Consider the following 20,650-nt stretch of genomic DNA (forward strand, 5'->3'; position numbering starts at 1 on the left):
ACGTAATCGTTGCTTGAGTGCCGTGCTACTTTGACTTTGGAAGTGTACTTTGCTTGCAAATCTAAGCTAACTAAACATACTATGTTTACTCGAAGGGATTGTCTTAGAAAGATTTTTATATAGGGATAATGTTGTTATTGTTACAGAAATCTCGGTGAGGTGTGGGTACTTAGTTCTGACTACGTAAATTGGATATAGTCGTGAGCTTACCTTACGTGGTTAATGTTGTTTTTAATGTATATTACAAATATAAAACAAAAACTTCCTTAACATAATTTTACAACACTTTCATATTTAAGTAATTAACTTGTTATTACGCACCATCGTACAGTTATATTATAAAAACAAACATTAAAACACAATAACAGACTCTGAATCCATAACAAATGCAATTTCAACTCATGATCATGAAGCCAAACTACCAATTAAGCAAACTATACAAATAAACTCATAATTAAAAGTGCTGTAACCCCAAGCGTGCCAACCTACTCGGCGATCGTAAATAAAATACGTTTTTACGCTAGAATCCCCGAAACGATAATTGTCTTACACAAAAGACCTCAGAAACGTCGTCACAAAGGAGATTGAAAGAACTAGATTACTCTGGGTTCCTCTGGGTACGAGAAGATGGGAAGACGTGATGATGTTACCGACTCCATTATTATCCTTATAGAAAGTTACCGTACAAGGAAATTGCTCATTGTGTGAAGTTTATACGCGTATAGCTGCGGCACAATGCTTTGTACGTCTTTGTGTGGGACACTCATTGATATCGTATAAATGTTATTTATTTATTTATTTTCATGGGACATGTTATACACGATGTGTTAACAAATTGCTGTAGGATGTTTCCACATCAGTACATTATACACATTGTGTAACCGTTATAATAAATTGGGAAAGTTATTTTTCGATTACGTTTTAGTTCAGTTATTTTGTGTGTTCAGCAATTTTTTTTATCTCAGGCATATCGCGAGTCAGAGACTAATGATAAAACATACATAAACTCACGCCAATTTCCCAACGGGATAAACAAAGACATGGAATTTCATTTGATACGATCCTGACACACTATTCTAGCTTCCATCAAATTCATCAATCGTTTCGTACACGCACACTGATTCAGTGAAGGTCATAACTAAACCTTTTTTAAGGACATCTCCAATATGGTTAATGTACGTCTTTTAGGTATTTTTCTGCTAGGGCTATCAACAACCACATACATTAAGGTATAAGTAAGTATAAGGAAATAATATACTGGAAATGTTTCACGTCCTTAACTGATAATATTATGTAAATCTACTCACGTGTGCAAGCTTTAGGCTCGTCGCTCTTGTCCCCGCAATCGTCTTCACCATTGCAATATCTGTCCAACGATATACACTGTCCAGTATCACACAACAACTCGCTCAACCTGCACGGTCCACCGACATTCCTTGCAATTTTCTTCACCGCTACCACATTAACTTTTTCTTCACTTTCATCGTTGCTGAAATCCTCACTCAAGTCTTGGGGACTACAAAGTTTTAAAGACAGAAGCACTATAATGAATAACAAAGTCCTGTTCGAGACATCCTGGTTTAAGAAGCACATTTTCGCAGTTCGCCCGGGTGTGACGTCACAACATGTTGTGGCCTCACGTTTTACCTGGAACAATTAAAAGCTGAAATTAATCTTCGTGTGGGATGGAAGGAACCCGCATTTAATTTAAAATTATGTGTGTGTTTTATACGAGTATTTTTTATTGTAAGTACTCACTGATGCTATAAATTAATATTATTGAAACATTGTACAACTGTTGCTTACTTATAGATATTTATAACATTTTGTACAACCAATATCTTAACATATGCGCTCCACATATACACATAATTATGCTTACCTATTGGTATAATATACAGCTTGGCAATTACTGCCTGAGAAACGATATTAGGCAGCTTTGGCTGTCATAACTATGACTAGGTATAGGTATAAGTAAGAAAGTATAAGTAAGAGGTATCAGTAAGGAAAATTGTACCCAAATAATACACAGATCGACAAAATCCAAACGTCTAAACCAACACACACAGTGGTAAGCATAGTGTTTTCATACTTATTCTACGGTCACGAGCATCAATATGCATTGCATACACTTTGGTACCATGTCTCATGATGATTTTTGACAAATAGCACTGTAAGTCTCACTAAATATCAAATAATGTTAGTGCGACAGAGTCCTAAAGGGGGTATATTATATTGCTCATGACTGTACATATACATATATACGTATACTATAATTCAAAATTTTCGGTCACACCATACGTGAAACAAAAATATAGAATCAATATAAGATAACTATCTCCCTTGACGTATACAACGTGTTCCGAATGTGTTAATATATTCACAGCTCGTAAAGTAACGTTTGATAGCCCTCAGCGCTCGACCAGTCTAAATCACTTAAAAAAGAAACTGATCTAAAAGTAACTATCGCGATATCCCATTTTCACGAGGTCATTACCGCACCTAAAGATTAGAGAAGTCCGGCTTTTTACAGAAGCGACTGCCTGACTGACCTTCCAATCCGCGAAGGGAAAACCAGCCCAATAAATGCATTTCTCGGGAATGTGGGTTTCCTCACGATGTTTTCCTTCACCGCTGAGCTCGTGATAACCATTTATGATCCAACATGAATTCGAAAACAAATTGGACAATCATTGGTTTAGGCCTGTGCTGGATTCGAACCTGCTACTTCAAAGTGAGAGGCAAGCGGACGAGCGGTCTACCAACTGGGCTGCCACGGCTCCCAAAATGAAACTGATTAAAATTTAGTAATTCTCACGGTATCCCATTTTCACGAGGTCCTCTTACCGAACCTGAAGATTAGAGAAGTCCGGCTTTCTACAGAAGCAACTGCCTGTCTGACTTCCAACCCGCTAAGGGAAAACCAGCCCAATAAATGCATTTCTCGGGAATGTGGGTTTCCTCACGATGTTTTCCTTCACCGCTGAGCTCGTGATAACCATTTATGATCCAACATGAATTCGAAAACAAATTGGACAATCATTGGTTTAGGCCTGTGCTGGATTCGAACCTGCTACTTCAAAGTGAGAGACAAGCGGACGAGCGGTCTACCAACTGGGCTGCCACGGCTCCCAAAATGAAACTGATTAAAATTTAGTAATTCTCACGGTATCCCATTTTCACGAGGTCCTCTTACCGAACCTGAAGATTAGAGAAGTCCGGCTTTCTACAGAAGCAACTGCCTGTCTGACTTCCAACCCGCGCGCCGCGAACGAAAAAGCAGCCCAATACAGGTAAGATGATATCTCTCCGAAACGCAATTTTGTGAATGTGGGTTTCTTTCACCGCTGAGCATAGGACGAGCATTTAGGACCCAAACATGATTTCCCCGTGCTGGATTGGAACCTGGGACCACTTAGTGAGAGTCAAGTGTCCTTTCAAAGGGTGTAGCTACTACGGGTCCCTAATACGGCTCCATAATATTTACTTCACCGTTTGATATAGAAGACCCAATACCAGTTTATGAATTTTAATCAAAAGATTCAACAAAGATAAGATAAGGTATAAGACAAGTATTACAAGAGTCAATATTATTCTTTAACAAAAAAGCATGTTCGAAGTTTAATCAAAATAATGTAAGCACGTAATCTCTGAAGTTTAAACACGGTTTAAAATTGAAAGTTAAGGATTGTGCAGGTTTATATAAAATTAAATTTTCAGTATACATTTACTTTGAGGGAAATCCCGGAAGAGGTGTCGAAATAAAATAAAAAAACATCTGTCCGCCGGGAAAGGCTAATCTAACCAGGAAGACATTATTAATGTACCCATATAATAAGTATAGGTATACCTTAGTATTTAATGTCATATATGGCACATTTTCAATAAGTCACGCCAAAGAAGAAAAAAACAGCTACGTGTGTAACTGATACACACGTAGCTGTTTTTTTAATTTAATTTTAAAAATTAAATTTTCAGTATACATTTACTTTGAGGGAAATCCCGGAAGAGGTGTCGAAATAAAATAAAAAAACATCTGTCCGCCGGGAAAGGCTAATCTAACCAGGAAGACATTATTAATGTACCCATATAATAAGAATAGGTATACCTTAGTATTTAATGTCATATATGGCAAATTTTCAATAAGTCACGCCAAAGAAGAAAAAAACAGCTACGTGTGTATCAGTACATGATGTAATACTCAATTAGTACGATCACAAGCCCCAACCGTACTCGCACTATTACTAAAATTCCAAAATCAAATATTACAGTATTAATTTAATCCGTCGGTAAATCTAGTTAAACGCATTGAGAGGACATAAAGAATAAATCAGGGTTATGGTGGTGCAAATATATTAAATTTCTTTATCTGGCGCTATCTACTCTAGGTACAGGTGCGCATTATTTATGGGGGGCACACATGCCGGAAAGGGTGGAATGTATTACCCTACTTGCTGAGGGTCGATGGTTTCGCACTTGCCATTTGTCTGTCTTGTAGATATAATGTAAGAAAGCTATGTAACTAGTTGGTTTTGTTTATACTGTACCTTTTATTTTTAATTTAAGTAATTCTTTATTTAAACGAATGCATTACTTTTTCTCTTATTTGGAAAAAGTTATTTTATCATTTTTCTATTTTAATTATTCAATTATTTCTCTGATTTTTTCTTCTTTCTTGAGAAACAACAATATATTTTTTTTAATTCCTTGCTAAATTCAAAATCCCGTCAATAATTATTTTGTTTTTATAGTAAGTACCTACTTACCTAAAGTGAATAAAAATAGCGGATAGATAACCTTGCCTTTTCATTTCATATAAAATACTTGTCTGATTAATTTGATATCTGCGAAAACATACAGCTAAACAGTAATTCTATCACGAAAAAGCATTTTTGACACTTTCGCTTGGAACACTGGAAGCTACTTTCACACGTAGGCGTAATAAAATACAAAATCCTACCTCTCATTCCTTACCTGACGTATTTATCTATATAGCTATATATACATGTCGTCAAGTATACAATTCTGTATCCACCGTTTCAGATTTACGCGACACCTTTTTGGGGATGGGCAGGTAAATGTAAACAAGATACCTTACTGCTGACTGTGATGTGTCGGCCTGTCTACCTTTATTTTGCCTTTGGGAAAATCGGTTTAGTTACGCAAGTGGCACACAACTGGTGTTCTAGAAGAGAAAAAATGCTTGTTTTTATTTGAAATAAGTATTTAAGTGGAAAACAAGTTAGAATACTTAAATGTTTAAGTTTAATAAGATAGTTACATAGGTTGCTTTACTTCTAACAAAAGAATAGTAATGCAAATTTGATTAAAGTTTTACGACTCATTTGTTGATAAAATGAACAGAAAAGGAAAGTTTAGGTAATTAAAAGTAAGTTAGTGTATTACGGTTATTACACAACTAACACACACTAATAAATTGAATCAAGTGGGCTAGTAGTACTAATACACACTTGATCCCATTTATTAGTGTCATTCCCATTGTCATACATGTGTCATTCATTAGTAATTCTGAATGTCATAGCCATACAATTCATATAAATAAATCTTCTTCTTAAGGAGAAAAATAAATAATACAATCCAAACATAGGACTCAAGTCTAGAAATCTCTATTAGCTGAAGTAGAGTCACTAGTCACCAGAAGAAAACTTAGCAGCGATTTTTGGATCAGCTTCTCACACTAGCAAGATTGATTTTCCGACTCATCTAACCTAAGAGTTTTATAACATCAATGAGTCTCGTCCAGTAAATTGGAAAACCGTTAAAAGTTATGATAAACAGCATAGAAACAGATTAGTTTACTAACCCAGAAAATTTCTCGCCTAATTATAGATAGGTCCATAATTATCTCCTTAATAATTATCCCGTTAACAATGAAATTCCATTTAAGTTACTAATTATCCCCCTCTTTTTGATGAAGGGGAGGCCTTTGCCCAGAAGTGAGACGTATATAAGCTGTTTATGTATATTTATGTAATTATTGATCTCGTTATTCAACAAGATTGATTTACAGTGTAATACATTCATTATACGTTTTTCTTTTCATCCCTGATGGCGTACATGCAACTAAAATTTTCCTGTACCCAAAGGTTGCCTGGAAGAAATTGCTGCATGAGCAATAAGGCCGCCTGTTGTGCTTTTCTGTATATGCTGTCCTTATCTCTGTATTTTATGTCCATTGTGCTCAATAAAGTATTTTATCTATCTATCTAAACATTTTCATTACAAAATTAACGTATGCAAAATTTGTATCCAGTGACTGAAACAGTTCCAAGAAAGAGAACTTTTAAAATTAAGCTACTTTTAGTGAAATCTCAGCAAAATAGCAGCTTATTTCGCCTAATGCAGTGTTTTGGGGTTGCAATATTTATTTTTATTCCACTTTAGAGTTAGCAATTGTCTCTAAAAACTCCACCGCCGTAGTAAATGTTCCGTTTTAAAACTATTATTGCTGGGACTATACGAAGTAGGTCAGAGGAAATGCATTTCCTGTAATAGGAATAAGTAGAGGATTTCAGATTACAAATACAATAAAAAGTAAGTGTAAGTAAGTGTATAATGTGCACGTTCTATTTTTATCCTGAAAGTTAGTCCTACATTTTATTTTACTTTTTTGCAGCAATACCTAAAATATTAGTTTTAGTTATTATTAGGTATGTTTTCACGAACAAGGGGATTAATTTTTTTTATATAAGTAGGTACTTATTGGAAAAATAATAGTATAACGCAATGATGTAGTTCATTTTAAAATATAACAATAGGTAGTTACCTACTTATAATTCTCTCTCTCCCTCTCTCTCCGTCGCATTATTCCCACATGATCGTGTGGTCTCTTTTTCGCCTCTTTCTACTTCACTCTGTAATTATATTAAGTTACGCCTGTCATTTTCTTATCCGATGAAAAAGAAAAGGACGGGTAATCGACAGGCATAAATTTTAACAAACTCACGTCAAAAGGGTAGCATATCAGTGAAATGCCTATTTGATTCGCCCGGGTTATTCATTCATTCACACATTCATTTTAAATTGATCAACTGTCAGATTTGATTCGAATTATTGACAGTTGATAAATTTAAAATCTCTTTCCTTTTTTAGGTGTAACTTAAAATAAAATTAGTAGTTGTCTACAAGAATCTGGGCCAATGTAAATCACGAAATGTACTGTATGTACATTATTTATTTATGATATTTATTAATGTAAAACCTTTGCGTGTAACTGCAGCTTATAAATACACAAATATGCATATCCGCTCTCACACCAGCAAACCAAAACCATGTCCCCCTAGCGATATAAATATTAACTACATGTTTGTCCGCCTCTGGTAATCGATATTAAAATGAATAGTTAAGAACCGAGTATTCGACACCCCGTCTTGAATAACATACGAAGCGTTTGAATGAACGTAATCTTATTGAGTGCATGATCGCAACACAAATCCGTACAATACAATTTATACTTTAACCCAAATCGACTATTGGTTCCACACTTATTCGAGCCTTCATAAGGCGAATACAAATTTTCATAAGCGCTTGTAATCCGCCTCTCTTTGACGTTCAAATGCAAATTGACAGAATTCACCATTTCAATCCTTTCACGAAATCAGGGATTCAAATCGTGATTCTAATTTTGGAACTCTCTTTTGCAAGAAAATATTCTGATTCTGCTCTCATTTCGGAGGGAGTACTTATTTTGTGGAATTACATTACACACAATCAACGGTAGAAACTAACTCCGTTATAAACAAATATCGTTGGTATTTTAATTAAAATTAGCTTTAAGAAGGAGAATTCCATTCCAGTACAATAAATTTATTATCATAAAAGGAAAGGAAGTAGGTATGAAAGAAAAGCGACGGCTATATCCCACCGGGGTAAGCAGAGATTATGAAATTCCATTTGCTTCGATCCTGACATACTTCCCTTGCTTCCTCCACATTCATCAATCGTTTCATACATGCTCGTGTGCATTACCCCAACAAGAAAGTATCTCCTAGAGTTATATGAGTAGAACGTATAGTTGGTGCCTTATCTGCTGTAAATGTGCCCCCACATAAAAAATGTGTGCCCCCTGTCGTTTCGAAAAAAAATCGAAAAAACGATTCTTGCTGGGGTAACGTTTTTCTAGCAGGAAAATTCTAAACGAATGATCGGAGAGAGAAAAACTGTGCATGGCCAGATAGCTTATATGTGTGCCAAAATGTGCCCCCAAAAATAAAATCTGTGCCCCTTCAGATTTTCGAGATATTGCATTTCCTGCTGGAGTAACGTTTTGATGAATAGTATATCTCTAAAACCATTGCATGTGCCCCTGTAGAATAAACATACGCGAGTAGCTCTTAATGTGTGCCCCTTTGTGCCCCAATTAGATTTTAGAAAATATTTATAGTTTTCAAGTTATCGCGGTTTTATGAAAACCCGAAAAAACATCGCAGCGCCTAAATGAGACAAGGCATAACTTCGCTGAAAACTGTATTCGGTCTTTCTTGACGCTAATAATAACCATACAAAGTTTCAAAAATGTTCATGCATGCGTTTTTGAATAATCTTGCTAAAAGTAAAAACGATGGTGTCATAACTTTGACGGCAAAATACAAGGAACTGGCACAATCCCAGATGTGTAGGTGTAAACCAAAATCTTGTGCCTTTAGTCAAAAATATATGGTGAAAATATTGAGCTTCAAATGTTACGCATTAAGTAAATATAAACAAAAAACCAAAATATGTAAACAACGGCTGGTTATCCGACCAAATCTGAATGACTACTAAAAAGCGACGGATTCATACATATCGATGACCTTCTTTACTTTACTCACTAACCGGTTCACACGTGTTGTGCCTGAGTACACTGAAGTAGAAAAGTAATAACTAATAAAATAAAGTTGTTATTGGATTATATTTTAATAGCTGTTTCTATGACCTTACACATGATTAAGTACATTTATAAGAGCCATTTTTTTAATATTTTTAATATTTTTAATATTTTTTTACAGAATATTATTCTTATACTTAATATTGATCTGTGATTTTTTGTGATGTTTACTAATTATAATTATGTTAGGCTATGAAAAACTGATCTGTGATTTAAATAATAATGACTACACAACGTGCAAATAATTTATAATATTTATAGGTAGGAAATTTGATCTGTGATTTGATGCAATAATTACTTTAAGAATTAAAATTAAGGGAATAAAAATAATAATTTCCACATCAATAAGCTGTTACATTTATATAGTCACAAGGTGCATTTAATATATTTTTTAATTAGCCCTCAAAACTTTTGAACGCGACTGTAAGGACAACAGCTTAGGTATAATACGTCCAATAAAGAAGGTCCTCGTTAAGTATGAATCCGTCGCTTTTTAGTAGTCATTCAGATTTGGTCGGATAACCAGCCGTTGTTTACATATTTTGGTTTTTTGTTTATATTTACTTAATGCGTAACATTTGAAGCTCAATATTTTCACCATATATTTTTGACTAAAGGCACAAGATTTTGGTTTACACCTACACATCTGGGATTGTGCCAGTTCCTTGTATTTTGCCGTCAAAGTTATGACACCATCGTTTTTACTTTCAGCAAGATTATTCAAAAACGCATGCATGAACATTTTTGAAACTTTGTATGGTTATTATTAGCGTCAAGAAAGACCGAATACAGTTTTCAGCGAAGTTATGCCTTGTCTCATTTAGGCGCTGCGATGTTTTTTCGGGTTTTCATAAAACCGCGATAACTTGAAAACTATAAATATTTTCTAAAATCTAATTGGGGCACAAAGGGGCACACATTAAGAGCTACTCGCGTATGTTTATTCTACAGGGGCACATGCAATGGTTTTAGAGATATACTATTCATCAAAACGTTACTCCAGCAGGAAATGCAATATCTCGAAAATCTGAAGGGGCACAGATTTTATTTTTGGGGGCACATTTTGGCACACATATAAGCTATCTGGCCATGCACAGTTTTTCTCTCTCCGATCATTCGTTTAGAATTTTCCTGCTAGAAAAACGTTACCCCAGCAAGAATCGTTTTTTCGATTTTTTTTCGAAACGACAGGGGGCACACATTTTTTATGTGGGGGCACATTTACAGCCGATAAGGCACCAACTATACGTTCTACTCATATAACTCTAGGAGATACTTTCTTGTTGGGGTAACGCACACTACATGCTCGCCGGTTCAGAATAGATCGTACTGAAACTAGGTCTTCCTCTGCCAGCCCTTCCAGCTTCGCTTTATATACGTATACTGCTTTCGTAATCCTATTATCCTTCATCTGCTCTATTTGTCCAAACCAACAAAACAAAAGTCGTAAAGCGATGCTCTAGGTTATTTGTTTTACAAAGTTTATAATTCCATCGAAACATGCGTGCGTACCTATACGTGTAGGTACTTTCTCTGTAAAATTATAATATTATAAAATAGATCTCATTTTCTATTTCATGTACTCAAGTAAGTATCCTTAGTTATTAGAATATAAGAGCATGATAAAAAGAAGCAACGACACTCTTGTAATTACACCCCAAAAAGTTCAATAAAATACAGAATTTATTTAAAATGTGACCTCAAATATAATTACATATCTCATAACGTTTAACACGTGTTATTTCGTAAGAGTGGAGTTGAAGTATTTTAAAACATTGTGATATGTACTATATTATGGCTAACGAAAAATTGTGCATCAATAAGAAACAAAAAAAAATACTAATGACATGCTAAACCAATTTCTGACTGTAATTATGATAGGTCATCTGAAACTTATCTGTAGATAGGTACTATAGTCATCACATTTACTTGATCCTTCAGAAAGAAGGTACTGAAAAGCAAGCCCTTAAGTGACTTCAAAATCTTTGTTATATCTATCTTTCCATAAAATTTGTATAAAGCTAAAACAAACCAGAGTCGAAACGAAATTAGAATCGTAATCCTGTCGACGGGTACGTGCGACGGTAATGTGTATAATTTGAACTATGTAAATCTGCCACAGACACCTCAGGGGCTTAGTGCCGACGTTATTGCCAATTCGTCAGACACCTAAAGTGACATATCTAAGGTTTGTTACTGTCATTACCTGTGCTTCACGAGATTTATGTAACATCTATAAACGCCACAAGTACGGTAAACTTTAAGATTTATCAAGGTACTTAATTGGTTTTTTTTTTAACAGTCTATTAGACTGGTCTAGTAGTTAGAGCGTTAGGCTCACGATCTGGAGGTCCGGGTTTGATTCCCGATGGGGACATTGTCGACATCACTTTGTGAGACTGTCCTTTGTTTCAGACTTGAATCACCTGATTGACCGAAAAAATAAGATGATTCCGTGCTTCAGAGGGCACGTTAAGCCGTTGGTCCCGGCTATTAGCCATAAAAACACCTCCATCAACCCGTATTGGAGCAGCGTGGTGGAGTATGCTCCATACCCCCTCCGGTTGATTGAAAGGAGCCCTGTGCCCAGCAGTGGGACGTATATAGGCTGTTTATGTATGTATGTAATTGTTTTTTCATAATAGTTCGTTTCAAACTTTTACCGGCAGGCACCTGTGCCATGATAAAAGTTAAAAATAAAAGATTTACGACGTCTTTCGGGCTTTTATATATAGTAATGTATCCATCGGAAGTAGTTAAAAGGGCTTTAATGTTGAATTTCTCTTCTTTAAAAATATATTTTATAGTAGGCTACATTCTTGATCTGTATATAATGTACTGCTAGGAAAGTTAGACTTTGGAACAGAATCTGAGAGAAAATAAAAACTGACGTCCAATGATATAATATATATGTATACTATAAAGATATCTAAGCAGGTAGGCAGCCGAATGGACAAGATTTGAAGATAGAAGACGTTCAGAAATTGACAGTATATCCACAGATGTTATAATAAATTTCATCATTGAAATACTGTCCTTATATCCTTATTCGATAAATAGTATTGATTTTTATAGATGCTACAGTTTTCCGTTTACTATACGAAGAATTTACATAATCGTGGGACATATAAGAAAATCCGATAAATTCAACACGAACGCACGTCACAGTTGCATACAGAATATAGAAATGCAGTTGCAACATTTCGGAAGTCACCGCAACTGTGACATAGCTGCATGCAAATGAACGTAAAAGCGAATTTGTGTTCCCAAATGCGACCCGCTTACAAAGGGTTTAAATTTGCAATTCTATTATAAAGCGATGCAGATAATACGTCGGAATGCAAAACCGATGGAATGCGTACAGTTTTGATGGTCAGTATTGTTTATTTCGGCTTTTACGGTTCGTCGATGTCCTGTTCGTGTCAAGCCATTTATTTGAAGTCAAGGATGTACCTAGAATCCAAAGTTGTGACAAAATTTTGTTTGATATCTTATTATTACTTTACCCAATTCATTGGATTTATTTAGCACAGCGTGTTTGTAAATTAAGGTAAGGTAAGCGTAGCGTAGGTAGGTAGGTTCGCTAGGTAAGCGTGATCCACCCTAGCCATATCGTCACTTACTATTTACTATATTATTAAAAAAAACAACATTTCTGATACAAATTTTCTACAGTTTTATTACAAAGTATTGCAACTTGGCAGTCGACAAAAAATAATCATATTTTCATACAATCAGATAGGTTACCTACAAACAAAAAAATTACCCCGAAAAAAAAAAGTGCTTATTTAAAAAAATTAAATAGATCGCGAACACGCATGAAGACTGCTTGAGGAGTGGATTTCCGGGGTACTGCCTACCACAACGGGAAATGGGCGTGATCTTATGTGTAAAAATATCACTTTATAAGGTATTCAAATATTCAGACTTTTCCATGCTTGATGCCAATCATGCATAACAGTTTTAATATATTTAATTAAAAAACCGCGCGGTACATTTGTCAACACGTCCGTTTTCATTAACACAGACTATAAATGCTGATCTGAACCTTTTACGGTGTTTAAATGAAAGGTCTATACTAGGAAATGACGCGTCACGTTGGAATCTATCACCGATTCATAAAGTCCCATTCACACACACACACACACACACACGCACACACACACACACGCGCTTTATCCACTCTAGGGTTGTGACAAAAACAACATCGCTTAAAAAGAAAAAATCACCTACTTACCCTACCACCAGCTGCAAACCTTAAGTCTGCAATTAAACGGCTGAAGAATACAAATTGTCCACAAACTCGCCCCCGGGACAAGATAATTTGGTGGACAGTGATAAATTAATGAGTGAATAAGTACCGATAACGATCTCGGACAAAAACCGCCAAGCCGCCCCTGACAAAACGCACTGTGACAAATGGAAGCCATCTTGGAAAAAATAATTGAGCCATTTCAATGGTGCCGTCTGTAAAGCCAAACAAATTGACTTTTTCTATTTGCAGCGGCAGCGATGCCAGTCTACGCTAATTTATACGAAGTTTAGCTCTAATAGGATCCTATTTTCCTTGTTCCACAGTTTATAGTTTTTATTTAAATTGTGTGGTTTGAATCGTACTTTAAAACTATGAAGATAGAGAATAAATTATGATTGTTTTAATAAAATTTAACGGAAGTCTACAAGGACGGATTAGCAAGCGGATAGCTTGTACATTATAAAGGAATTAGAAAATTTGAACAACATACTAACTTACTACTACTACTACTACTGTCGTGTGGGTTGTGAGGTAAATTACCAACCTCATCAGTTACTAACTTAAAATCAATTACTTTTACCTACTGCAGACATATACACGGCCTTAGGTAGAAAAATCCTTTATTTTTTAATAATAATACAGGAGTATTCTTTATTGTACACATATTATAAAATATTTAAAAAAATGTAACTAAAGGTGGGCTTATCTCAAGAAAAGATCGAAAGAGATAAGAGAAAGATTGATGGAAAGACAATAAATTGTGTTTTCTAAAGACAACTTAAACAACTGGGTGGCATGAACAATATTTATTATGTATCCTGATCGATATGCCGCCATGTTCCAATTCTAAAGTAATTAGGCATTTAAGTCGCTTTTAGCAATTACCCCAGTTTATAATAACGTTTCTTTGTGGCACCGTAAGTTTTCATTATAAGCTGAAAAATACTTTATAAACATGAAACGAAAATACCTCTGTATAATTGTGAATAACAAATTGTAGCTAGGTCATACACACATATATATTTATTAAATTCATAATTACCTACTTTCAACTATTAAAGAGTTATTAGTGACAGACTAACTTGAGTAATTTATTTTTAATAATTAAAGTAATAATTACATTAAATAAAATAAAATTGGATTTTTAAACTGGAGATGTCCTTAGAAAAGCTTTAGTAGGATCTACTCAGAACCGGCGTGCGTGTATGAAGCAAGAGAATTGAGTCAGGATCGATGCAATTGGAATTCCATAGTCTCTGCTTAGCCCGGTGGGAAAAAGGCGTGAGTTTATGTATGTAAGAAATAATTAAGTGTAAGGTAAGCTACCATGAAAAACTGCTTTAAGTCAAAAGTCACTATGTTACATAAGTAAGTACTTAAATACATTTTTCTGTTAAAACTAAGATTTGCATACTCCGTGACGGATGAAGAAAATTGGGACATTTTCGCGACATTAAAATTGTAATATTGTGTGAAATAAATTTTATTATTCTCTTGCAATGGGAAAAAAATATCTGGCAAAAGTTTAACAGTTATTTTTTTGAATACAGTAAGTAGATTGAGGGAACATCCAACCCTCAGTTTTTTTTTTTTTGACGTAACTTATTGTAGATTTGCCGCAGGTGGCATTAACTACTTGTCCGGACAAATGGGGAGCGCTGAAGGCTCTCACCCTGTACAACATTTAAGACAACAGGCCTGAGGGTGCCCAGATGGGCGCGAACCTCGGCTCAGGGCGTCGTCTGAGAGGAAAAATATTTGAAAGAATTAATCGACCCTAATGGGTCGATAGCGATAAGCGCTGATTGAGGGAAGTCGTCGACCACGGCGGCGGGGTCGGTATCGGGATCCTGAAGTGTTTGGTGTCGCGAGCTGATTGGCTGCCTCTATGGCTAGAGTAATCGGGTCGTCGGGATCGTATATTACATCCTTCGGACGCCGATACTTTTTAGTACCGTCCCTAAGTGGGATGTATTCGGAAGCCGCAACTACCAGGACCAACCCTCAGTGTCTTATTTATTACAACATACACTTACTTGTGAGCATTTTAACTTCACATATATTAAGCATGTCGATATATCAATAAATTTTACAGTATAGGTATTCTACATCAACGTTTTAAGCGCGGAAGCATAAATAAATTGCCTAGTCTCGTATGCACCAAAAAATATAAAAATCAAAAAGTAGAACATTAGACAGTTCTTTCATTTTTTATTCAAATAGAAAATATCAGCGCCTTTGCGGCGGTGAATTGCAATGGTTAATCTCCAGTAAAAATATTTTCATAATATTAAATTGCAGTAGAGAAGCATGAATTAGGAAAAGTCACGTCGACAGCAGTTGAAGAGGAAAAACAGCAAATATTCTTGGCACCGACTCAAAATTTGTTAGTACAAACAAAAACCCTTTCACGAGTAGCTTCTGATTGTTATTCACGTCATTTCACGTACGTAAGTTACTAAAAGACATATTATCAGGTAACAAACGGCCTCCGTGGTCCAGCGGTTTGAGTGAAGGGCTCAAGACCCGGGTTCGGATCCCGAAGTCCCGGGGTCAAATCCCGGTGGGGACACACCATGAAAATCACTTTGTGATCCCTAGTTTGGTTATAGGACACTACAAGCTGATCACCTGATTGTCCGAAAGAAAGATGATCCGTGCTTCGGAAGGCACGTTAAGCCGTTGGTCCCGGTTACTACTTACTGATGTAAGTCGTTACATGAGCCATGTCAGGGGCCTTTGGCGGCTCAATAGTAACCCTGACACCAGGGTTGATGGAGTTGGTAATCCACCTCACAACCGACACGATAGAAACAGAAAGTAACAAAAAATACTAGCTACTTTAAAGATCGATGTCTTGTACTCTACAAGGAATTTAAAATTAAAATTAGCTCTTAAAGTAATTAATTATCGTTCAAGTTCAATCAAAAACAGTTGTTACTTTGATATTCCGTCTTTTGTTTTTCGTGAAGTCGACTACTGTTCGCGTAGCCAGGAAAAATCGTAAATATGCGTTATTTTCGGATATACTTACTTTTATTTTTGTAGTAAGCACAATAATCATACATATTACTTATTTTTTATTAATTTTCGCGGCATTCTTTTAAGTTCTGGTCAATTTCTATCAATATCAGAGTGAATATCGTTCCCGTCCCGTCCAATCACAAGTCAGGAATGGCTTGCTGCAGCGACTGCAGCGCCTCTATCGGAATTGCCGAGTACCTCCGCCGGTCTTTTGGCGGCATGACGATATGCCCGGAAAAATAATTATTCTACAAAAATATACATGATAAATGTGTGAGTGATTTTAGTTAAAATATGTATGGTGTACGTGTGGTGTAACGGATAAAAGTTATGTTGCTATTCATTAAAATACTGTATACAAAAATACAAAATAACCTACGAACTTAATATCGAAACGCCGCCGGCTAGGTGGGAGATTGGACCCTCGCCCGCGTGTTGGAGAGAAGGATCAAGGTAAGATTGCTCAATATTTAGATTGTTTGAGTTGTACCTTTCTTTGTTAAACTTGGGCAATTATGTGGGTAGCTAAGTCAAATGAATATCAACGATGTCAACACACCTACTTACCGCATTAATTTCATATAAGCGGGGGTCCTTTTTCTCAAAACAGACTTATAGCTTAAGAAATGTTAAGAAAAATCATTTGATATGTGTTTTGTTAAAGTATCTTAATATTTTTTCTATGAAAGTTCTAAGCGAAGCGCGACATTCTAGCGCCTATATTTCAAACGTTTTATGATACCCTGTTCTAGCACGAATATGAGATTTTTGCCGTAACATATTTTATTAAGTTTTTCTATTTTTAAAAAGAAACAAAAATATGATTTCATTCTATCCTAATGGACGCCTGAATACAAACTTAGACATAACAAAAAGACACGAAACTTATGTGTTACTGGTACTTATAACTATACTGGTGCTAATTCCTGCAGACGCCATCTAATTTTATTTTAAGTTATACCTGTAATTTTTTAATCCGATGAAAAAGAAAGGGACAGGTAATCGACAGGCATAAAATTTATGGAACACACGTCAATTTTAAGCAGAAATGTAAATCAACCGTCCTAAAAAATACATCGCCTAATAACCCGAGAGAATTAAGTAGACAGGACGTCAAACGGATCGCATACCAGCGAGATGCCTATTTTATTCGCCCGATTTATTAATTAGTTTTAAAATTAACTTGTTGACAATCATCCGTCCCTTTCCTTTTCGGCGGATAGGAAAATGACGGGTATAACTTAAAATAAAATTAGGAGGTGTCTGCAGGAATCGGGGCCAATGTCCTTCTCCTCAGATGGTTCTTCTCATTCTTCTTATATTTGATTGGGATACATATTAATAATAGAGATTGATCAGCATTATGTATTATGTGCTTCGTCAGTATAAATTTATAGTCGTAATAGGATACCTAATGAGCAGGTGTATGTTGTCAGATGATCTACCCCGCGTCACAATCCTACTCAACCTTAAATAATAGTTGCCGTCTCACAAGCCCCTTCTATCCGAGAAACTAATTAATAATATCCTCTTATACAGTCTTACCGTCCTGTTTATTAATGTCTGGTATTATTCAAGCCGCCACAAATGAAACTGTTTGGACATAAAATACCCTTGAATTTATATTCGTCTTACCTCATTTCAGGGAGTTCAGCAACACTAACTTCACTGCGATGATAGTTGTCAGTTTTAAGAATTAATTTAACTTTTTTGATAGTTTCGCTTCCCGTTTTGCCGGGAAGGTTGTTGAATGATAAATTGTATTTCGGTTTGAGTTGTCGGCTAGCATCTTGTTAACGTGAAATGAGTTTTTAATTGGTGATTGTGTAATTATTTCTGGTGGCCATGAAAACATATATATAATATATATATATATATATATATATATATATATAGGTGATATATATATATTATAAGATCACCTAGGATGCGCGTTATGAGGTAACGTAGTAAGCAGATACACGAGTCATCAGCTATTTTTTGGCGTGACTTATTTCATTTTGCCGCATATGCTTGGCATTAACTACTGTTATTTAGATTTTAATGAAAGTCTGGGCCTACCTGATTTCATTAGCGCGATTATCTCTCGCATATTAACATACATAGCACCTGCCATTTACATAATATACTAAGATGTACAACCCTCTCTTTATTATTAGGGCATCCACAGACACTTTATGGCATCACTGGGTCCCAAAAGTTTGTTCGTTAGATTCGCCACGATAGTATTGGTATGCAAATTTCCTAAATGCCGACCGGCCTTCCCTTAGGGACGGAACTACTGGCAATCCGCAATAAGTCAAATCCCTAGTGTAGTCCTGTCGACAGCCAACTTGTCTATTCTGAACTGTCCCTATAAATACTCCGGTATTTCACTATAAATAGATACTTGAATCAACTGTAGCAACACAATAGACAACACGCAACAATAAGCAGAACTTGTCTATGGATCTATATATAAATCTTACAGACATCAACGTAAAGACACCTTCATTATTTAAAGCATTAAGGGCTGAAAGATGATACTTGCTTCGATAGCACGGTAAACAGTCGGTCCCGTCTACTAAAATATGTAGTCATGTATCGTGAGCTATGGCAGGAGCTTTTAGCGGCTCAAAAGCAATCCTGACAACAGACTTGATGAGGTCAGCCATTGACCTCACCACCTACACGAGTACAGAAGAAGAAAAAGCTTGCGACAGTAATTACTTTGAGCTGGGCTGTATCGTAATTTTATAACCGGGTCAAAACACTCATCTCTCTTATTTTTTCCGGGTCAAACCCGGCTTTTCCATTGGCCGTAAATAACCTACCTCGTATACTCTTTACCGTAAACAGTTACTAAACATGACCATAAATCTATTACATTTTCTTCTTCAAAATCGCGTGATAAGGAAAAACTAGCAGAGGCAGGGTCGTTGAGATGCAAATGAATTGGTCGTATAAAGCAATTTGTGATGAATACATGCATGCTAATGTTGGAACATGAAATAATATCTGGCGATGGATTACATTAATTTTCTTTCGAGCCAATGAATCGAAATAAATTATGGATCAGCTTTTCGATTCAAATAGTAAGTGAGTTTTCGGCTGTATATTTGATGTATACGAGTATATTGCATTAATGAAATGTGAGTCATGTTATTGATAATTATTATCGTAATTATACGTTTACGTATTTACTTATTCGCAATGTTTTCTCACCGTGTATTTTAATGCTTATTTGGTTCTCGTTTCAAAAGTAGTGTATGTTTAATTGTTTCTTTTTTTTACAAAAACCGTCTAATGCTCTGCAGTACAAAACAACTCCTAAAACGTAACGCTTAACCAAAATGAAATTAGTGTTTTTTTAATAGATCGATGAGGAAAAGACTCGTCAGAAAATACAACCTTACAAGTGATAAACAAAAGCTGGAATATATTTTTAAACTTTTCTTTTTAATTTCTAGTTTTCTTCATAATACATTGGCCTATAGAACGCAACTCTGCAATGCACAATAAACAAGTATAGATATTATCTCTATTTTCTTACGATTGCAAGTCAAAAATAGGTACCCGCCACAACAAATCTACTACCTCTCAAATGTGAATTAAAGATAGCTCAAGGTGCAACTACGTAAATCCTAATAGCATTTAGGTATGATCAGAGCATTTTTTTCTCCCAAACATGCAAATGGACGAAACGTGTTTTCCCCCAAGTTCCCTATAAGATTGTGCAAAATTAATGGCTCTCCGGACTGTTCTAACTTTATTATAATCTCTTCATTGCCCAATCGTGCAACCAGCCACATGAACCGAATTATACGGGCGACGGGGAAAAATAGATGGACATTTTTCTTGGGGAAACTTTCCTTGGCAACGTAGACTGGGCAATACATGTATGGAGTCGGGCTCCTGATGAAGTTGATAAGATGAACGACGGAAGTATGGAGCCAATGACCCTCACGAATGGTTTCTTGGTAAACATATTTAATAAGACCTTTCAAAGAACTAAATGTATTTCTCTCTTTATTTAAGAGCTGCGCTCTTGTCGGTGGAGTAATCGCCTTCATTACTCCATAGATAGGGCGTGTAGAACGGTGGTTGCCCCAATCGCCTTCCGTTCCGCAGTACACCGACCAATTTCTCAATCGGTGATGTTCTAGCTAAAGCCCTACAAGAATCCATTTCCTCGGCCTCCAACCAGTACCGATACCGCTGCTGCCCGGCATCAGGGGTGCGCTTTTGAAGTAGCAGCGCCTGCTCGCTACGTCACAAGATCGTCAATGTCATAGAACCTAAGTAGCAAATTTATTTATGATAGGTTATTAACAAAATGAGCCAAATTTTCCCAAGATTTTAGTGTTATATTATTATTTCGAAGAAAGAAAAATTCATGGCGTAATACATACAGTACTAATAATAGAACATAAATTATATTCTGATCAGGCGAGAGTTGAAATGAGACCAAAATCCCTCACTATCCAATCGGCGTTCCCCAAACA

The 20,650-nt window shown here is 35.8% G+C and overlaps 1 protein-coding gene across 1 annotated transcript in view; it reads right to left on the bottom strand.

Annotated features, from left to right (window-relative positions):
- The window catches only part of LOC126371947 (uncharacterized), a 77,553-nt gene that overhangs the window by 28,668 nt on the left and 28,235 nt on the right, over positions 1–20,650 (bottom strand). Inside the window, exon 2 of the mRNA XM_050017413.1 lies at positions 1,308–1,647. Within this exon, the coding sequence (XP_049873370.1) occupies positions 1,308–1,593 (286 nt within the window). The 5' untranslated portion in view covers positions 1,594–1,647. The remainder of the gene's footprint in view (positions 1–1,307; positions 1,648–20,650) is intronic.

This window comes from Pectinophora gossypiella, chromosome 13 (genome assembly GCF_024362695.1).
Source record: "Pectinophora gossypiella chromosome 13, ilPecGoss1.1, whole genome shotgun sequence".
NCBI classification, from domain to species: Eukaryota; Metazoa; Arthropoda; class Insecta; order Lepidoptera; family Gelechiidae; genus Pectinophora; species Pectinophora gossypiella.